This window comes from Heliconius melpomene, chromosome 5, assembly GCF_056956725.1.
Source record: "Heliconius melpomene rosina isolate 202511_hmr_F chromosome 5, ASM5695672v1, whole genome shotgun sequence".
Taxonomy (NCBI): domain Eukaryota; kingdom Metazoa; phylum Arthropoda; class Insecta; order Lepidoptera; family Nymphalidae; genus Heliconius; species Heliconius melpomene.
In genome coordinates, this window is record NC_140393.1 from 7,334,943 (window position 1) to 7,341,700 (window position 6,758).

A 6,758-nucleotide genomic window follows, 5' to 3' on the forward strand; every position below is an offset into this window, starting at 1 on the left:
GGTGTGCTCAGAAAATAGTGACTCAGTTAGAAACGTCACCACAAAAAAATAAGCAACATTTTTTCCGACCATTAAAACCCACAAATAAAGATGACCCCCCGATATCAAGAGACCATAGCAAAGAGACTGACAAGAAAAAAGAAAACCCCAAAGTAAAAGTCAAGAAAGATGAAAAGAAAAAGAAAGAAACAGATGAAAACGCAAAACAAACTGATAAAAACAAGAAAGACGAGAGCAATGATAATAAAAAGAATGAAAACGCTGAAAGGAAAAAAGAAGAAAAGTTGAGGCTAAAAGCTGAAAAAGAAGCTAAGAAAGAAGCTAAATTACAAGCCAAAGAAGAAGAAAGGCAAGCTAAGCTTCTAGCTAAGGAAGAAGAGAGACAGGCCAAGCTACTAGCGAAAGAGGAAAAGAAAAAAGCCAAAAAGGAGGCAAAACTTGCAGCGCAGGCTGAGAAAGAAAAGAGTAAATAATATAACATTCAAATTTTTACACAGTAGAAACTTTTAGCCGTCTTTAGATGTTAGATTCGAAAATCGTTATTATGGAGAAGGGATAAATTTTACGAATATTGTAAATGCGTATATTAGGGTTATAAATAAATTATTGTAATTACTTAGCATGATTTCATTTCTATTTTTTTACTCCTTGTTTTTCCATATTGTTTTATATGATAAGACAATATTATATAAATGAAATAGATGCGATAGAATAGGTAGATATAGCAACTGATTATGTTACTGAAGTAAGTAGCTCATCAGCGTATTTCTCATGGAGTTGTTATATAATTTATTGAAATGTTACTTATTATTTAACCAAAAATTAAAAGCAATCTAAATAAATAATTGTTGGGTCATAATTGGAACTCTACAACCTGCAAAGACTGAAGATGGAGATAAAACCATATCGTTTTGTAATACGTGTGTAACAGTTGTAGTTAAGAGCTTTGTGCATGACTGTATTGCCAAAGAATTTATTTATCACATCTCTTATTGTGATCCGACCCGTATTACTTAGTTGTATTGTTTTCTTAATAAATATTAGACAAGCTAGACACTTTTATTTCGAAACCTTTTGATTTGTTTCGTAGCTTCTTGTAGTACAGTATAATACAGCTAGCTGATGTTCTAGAATATGAAAAACTATTGTTATATTAAATTAGCCAAGTTCTGCTTAAAGAACCCATACAAAAATCATTTTAACTTTTAAAAAATAAAATTTAGAATCATATCAAGTTGAGTTAGCATGAACTTATGTAAGTGTTAAAATTTCTTTTATAAGGCTCCCAAATGTCGGGATCTATTGTCAATCGTTAGAAATTTCCTGTAAATTAAATAACAATGTTACCTAAAGTTGTGTTTTAATTACTTCTCTGCACCAAATAGATACCATCAAAATTAAAATGAACAAAACAAGTTTTTTTTAGGCTTAGTTATTTTGACAAAAGTACCTACATAGAAACCAACCTTTGCCAAAAAAAATTACAAGATCCAGTTGCAATTTATCTCAGTGATATCATGCAGCGCCAAAATTAAGCGAGATATTTAATATAAATTAATATAAATAATTAAAATACTAAAAGTGAATTTTCGTAAATATCCCCATTATTTGACAATATATTTGTACATTTGATAATTATTTAAACAATATTTAAAATCACGCTAAAAATCAAGTCCACTTGCTTTGAGAAAATATTTGTTTGAGCCGATTGGAGACATGATTTCTTTATATATTTAGAGCAGGTTACATGTCAACATTGTCAACATGCAGCGATCTAGATATTCCATAAAACATTTATTTTTGAAAATTATATAAAACTTTAAGCTTAAATAAGAATGCACCAAAAATAAACATATTATTATGTATGTATGCTATTGTAAAATACTATAATGATAAAAAAAATAAAACATTACATATTCACAAATTGTTTATTCCAACAAAAATTATAAGGCAGGATAAAAGTAACAATCTAAATTCAAAAGAATATTGTTCACTTGTTCTACATAATGTGGATTACTATACACTTGATTTCTAAATAACTAAATTTAGATAAAAACTTGTTTACTCCTCAAAGTTATCACCGTGCCGGTCAAACATCTCATCACCAACTTTCTTGTTGATTCTGAGGTATTTGTTAACCATTGGCCTGTAGTAATATGCTTGGTAGTCGAGCCGTTCAGCCATTTTCTTTTGTACTTCCTTTTCTAAAGCCCTCAGCTTTCCCTTTTGGGCCTCTTCATCAATGTAATGCATAAATTTCTCATAATCCTAGAAAGAAAATAAATAAGATAATATAGATTTTAATTTATTTTTAAGTACATAGCACTTAGTAAAGCTAAAAATTGTGTAAAACACACAAGTGGATTAGTATTAATAAACATATATTTTATATTTATTATATTGTGCATAGCAGGGTATGGAAAAGGTACATCTACATCTCTGTACACTCTGTATCATATAACTCTTTCTACATAATTCCAAAATTGTTTGTCATTGTATGTCCACCATTCTGGTGAAAAATCGAAATAATATAATTATTCTTAAAAGTGGGAAAAAAACCGATAACCATCACATTTACGGTAAAACCCTTTGATTGTACCACAACAGTATCTTTGTTGTTTATTATGTATTGTATATTATTACTTAGTTAACATCATTCTAAATATCATGATACTTTATTTGAAAAACTGGAATTTGAATGTAGATGATATCTGAGAAGTATGATAAGTAGAGATTTAAGAAAATATTTATGAAGGCAATAAGTAATATATATATGAAGGAGAAATTGAGTGGTAAAGGGGGTAAGGTGGAGACCTCGGTTGACTTGAAAACACAGTATCAATGTTGGAGAAAGGTGACATAAAAAGCATGATGACTGTATGAAGAAGTTTATGACAGAATAGTTGGTAGCAAAAGTAATTGTTGTAAATTCAATCCTAACTCTGAGGAATGAATTATTTTCATTTCCCTCTCTGGTAGATAAATCATAGCATTAGCTGTTCTAGTAGTGAACATGCAATATTTTGAATATAGAGGGAAAACAGAGAATGGAGTGTCTTGCTACTAGGTTTTGTCTTATATGGATTATAGTGTGAAGCTAATAAAAGAAAAAATAAAATGTAAATTGTGTATTAGAGAGTAGATACTATGCCAATTCTGCAATACTAAAAATAGCATTGAGCTGTTTATTTGGGAATTTACAGGATAAAAGGATAACTAGGACAAAACTACTTTTATATAAATATAAAGTCCATTTTTTTCAAGACGGTGGATCATTGGTGGAACTTGTACAGTTTTTATATTACCAGAGTGAAGCAATAAAAAACACCACGATCGTGTTTCCAATCAGATTCAGATTCATAGTTCCATACACACCAAATTGGAGTCAATTGTCGTGGACCATAAAAATATTAACTTATAATAAACAAACATATAATCACCTGCTGTGGGTTGTTATGAACGTATCTAGCAATAAATCTTGTTATTGGGTGACGATGATATTCCCAGTGCTTGGGCTCGTAACCTTCTGGAATTGGTGTCAACTGAGCAGGTCCAATAAACACATTTGTGTAAAAAATAATAGCACCAACAGGAATTAATCCAACCATTAGGTAGAAATGGAACATATCCTTGAATTTGTGCCATTGCCATCTGAAATATAAACGATAAAAAGTGACTTTAAAATTGATTTGTTTAAAATTATAAACTAAAATTGGTTAGGTAATCACTAAGTCCCACTATACCTTGATGGCTGCATTGCCATAACTCTGTGACCATGATCTCCATTAAGGGCTTTGCCTACAGAGAAATTTACATTTTTTACAAGGTATGGGGCTGTGATGTTGTTCTTAAATAAATTTGTGCCGAAAGTTCGACCTAGCGCACTCCAAGACACCATTTTTGTAAATTGCAAGTTTGACAGTGACAACTGACATATGTCAGTATATATGACATTTTTTATTACAGATAATTAATTATGATGTATCGTAGCGCCATATATCGAGAAATCAACCAATCAATGATGTATCGTCACAGGCAATAAATTTCAATGCAATTTCTTTTAGTCTATAGGTATCTCCACAAGAATTTGTGTTTGTCTGAATTGTAAAGTGTTTTTTTGTCTTAGATAATCCATTTATTGCAGAAGGCTATACGCTACATCACGTTAATAAGTCCTACGATCAGGGCCGGAGCCCTCACAATATATAACATCATGCATAACACTTAGTTATTTACATTTGACTTTAAATATTAGCAAAAATAAGAATTACACTCACTACCTACACTATAATTTATACTGATTTTAAAATAATATTATATTTAATTACTCAAATATAAATGTTATTTGTTACACTTCGGTTACGATTTAATTTAATTCGATTTAAAGAAATATTGATGTTTATTGAATAATCAGAAGGATCTAATTTTAGGTATATTTTATGTAATTTTTAGGTAATTTTTAATTCAAAGTTGAATCTTCAAGTAAATTTTATAGAAAATACTTTTGCTATTACGCTAACAGCGGTAGTAATAACGATGTTACTTATTATGTTTACACATATATAATACTTGTATAATTTTGACATATCGATCTTATTGCATATCCAGTTGAATTAAATATACATGTACACTATGTACTTTTTATATAAATAGACATGCGACCTGTTGATGCAAGAAAAGAGTTAAAAAAGACAACACACTAGTGTTGCCAAACTATCGATAGTTTCGCAATCGATAGTTTTAATCTAAAAAAGCCCATGCGATCGATAGAACGATTTATAGTACCGATTGAATAGATAGTATCGAAATTATCGTTATTATCGATAGTATTGCATTGTCCGATAGTTTGTACCCTTTTGAACTATCGATAGTTTCGATACTATCGATTATAATATCGATAGTATTTCTATCGGACAACTATCTATAAAATATCGATAGCCTATCGATAGTCCACTATTGATCGGCAACACTAGTGCACAGTACAATATTGATTTTTACACTGAGCAATTGAGCTCCGTTGCGCGCTTTGGTTGCGCGTAGACATGGGCCGTAACGTCTTTTAAGCATAACCAGTGATCACTAGTTTCGGACACACGCGTAGCTAGTTTCAGAAACTAGTTATTTCTGTAACTAGTTACAAATGCTTCATAAGCAGTTGTAAGTTTAATACGACTACTTTTATAGTTATGATTACGAAAACATTTTAGGTTAAATTACAATATCTTGCTACTAAAATGTAATTATTTATTAATTTATTTTATATACAATTATTTTTATATATTTTTTTATATACACTTTATTGTATTATATATTTTTAATATACAGAATTTTATATAGTTTTTTCGCTGATCGCCCTTTAATAATATTTGATATATTTAATTACGGAGTGAAATTAAAATTCCAAATTAAGTGAAAAAAAAATTAACACACAAAATACATTCAAAAAGAGGGAATAATTTTACACTTACAGAATGGAAAAAGAAATTTAATAATACAAAATAAACATAAATGCGAAACTGACACGTAATAGCAAAATATTAAGGTTTAAAACTGAATGAAACTTGAGACCAAACTTGAGGTAAAAACCAGCTGGTTATGGGTTCGATCCACACTCGAGGAGATGAAATATTTATTTAAATTAATATTTTCATTTCTTCGCTCTGGTGTCGAGGTAAAGCGCGGAGTTGAGTTCTGCCACTCAACACGCAATGCCTCCAGAATTCGGCAGAAAGTGGGGAACCTAGTGTAACAGAGTGTTACACTAGGTTCCCTCTGCCTACCCTGCTGTGTGTGGGAAACAGCGTGAAGCTGATTTATTTATTTTATTTTTTAAAATTGAAAGTAAGCACAGGGTACAATAGATTAATTAATTTATTTATTAGAAAGCCAACGTTACATACTACAAAAACAGGCTTTTAAACTTGTAACATAAACACAGTTATAAATGTATAACTAGTACTTAAATTAAAATTAAATGTTCAAATTTTACTACTGAATATAAATAAATAATAAATAAATAAATAAAGCCTTTATTCGCTGACCATTTCAGAATTTTTGTTTGCATAATTAAAATAAAGTATACAATAAAAATTTAAAAGACTTAAAATTAAAAACATTTAAAAAGTAATTAATTTTAGCAGCCTGCACTATTGCTATATAGCTAACCATAAAACAAAAAAAAAATAACAAAATACAAACCCAAAATTAAGATTTTAACTTTATTACGTATATAAAATATTTTTTCTTTTGCTTTATACAAACGTAAGGAATGATTAAAAACATCAAATTCAGATTTTTGCGCTAATTTATTATTAACATTCAAAGTTCTATTAAGTGGTGGACTTAGGCCTCAATTTTTTGTAGCGAACCTCGTTTTGAAATTTTGCATACATGATCTTTCATTCAATCTAAGGGTAATAATATTAAGTTCACCTAAAATCTTTGAACAATCAAGACATTAATTAGTGTAAAAAGCAAAGATCGGCAATATTTCTGCGATATTTTAACATATTATAATATTTTAATAAGTCATCGTACTTCGTGATCTCTGGAAGATAACATTTTTAAAAACTTTTTTGAATTCGTTCTAACCAGTTTTTATGTGTTTCATAATATGGATTCCAGACAGTTAAACAATATTCTAATTGACTATTAATTAATGAATTAAATAAAATAATAACTGAACTGGAATTCTTAAAAGTCTTAGTAGATCGAATAAAAAATCCCAAGTGCTTAAGATATACAAGTGTGAAGTGAAC

At 29.3% G+C, this 6,758-nt stretch overlaps 2 protein-coding genes across 2 annotated transcripts in view; one reads left to right on the forward strand and one right to left on the reverse strand.

Annotated features, from left to right (window-relative positions):
* The window catches only part of LOC146539128 (uncharacterized), a 51,142-nt gene extending 49,790 nt beyond the window's left edge, over nucleotides 1–1,352 (forward strand). Inside the window, exon 8 of the mRNA XM_085185762.1 lies at nucleotides 2–1,352. Coding sequence (XP_085041888.1) covers nucleotides 2–473 — 472 coding nt within the window. The 3' untranslated portion in view covers nucleotides 474–1,352. The remainder of the gene's footprint in view (nucleotide 1) is intronic.
* Nucleotides 1,353–1,914: 562 nt separating this feature from the next.
* Nucleotides 1,915–3,927, reverse strand: ND-SGDH (NADH dehydrogenase (ubiquinone) SGDH subunit). Its single transcript, XM_085185763.1, has 3 exons — nucleotides 3,744–3,927; nucleotides 3,441–3,651; nucleotides 1,915–2,268 (listed from the first exon to the last, which is right to left on the reverse strand). Exons 1-3 carry the CDS (start codon nucleotides 3,896–3,898, stop codon nucleotides 2,062–2,064), a joined length of 573 nt encoding a protein of 190 aa, XP_085041889.1. The 5' UTR covers nucleotides 3,899–3,927; the 3' UTR covers nucleotides 1,915–2,061.
* Between the last annotated feature and the right edge of the window lie 2,831 nt (nucleotides 3,928–6,758).

What these genes read in the sequence shown, in the direction of transcription:
- ND-SGDH (XM_085185763.1), bottom strand. Translation starts at nt 3,898, where the DNA reads ATGGTGTCTTGGAGTGCGCTAGGTCGAACTTTCGGCACAAATTTATTT. An exon ending in ATGGCAATGCAGCCATCAAG is followed by an intron (nt 3,652 to 3,743) that starts GTATAGTGGGAC and finishes TTTATATTTCAG; the next exon opens with ATGGCAATGGCACAAATTCA. An exon ending in TTCATAACAACCCACAGCAG is followed by an intron (nt 2,269 to 3,440) that starts GTGATTATATGT and finishes TTTTCTTTCTAG; the next exon opens with GATTATGAGAAATTTATGCA.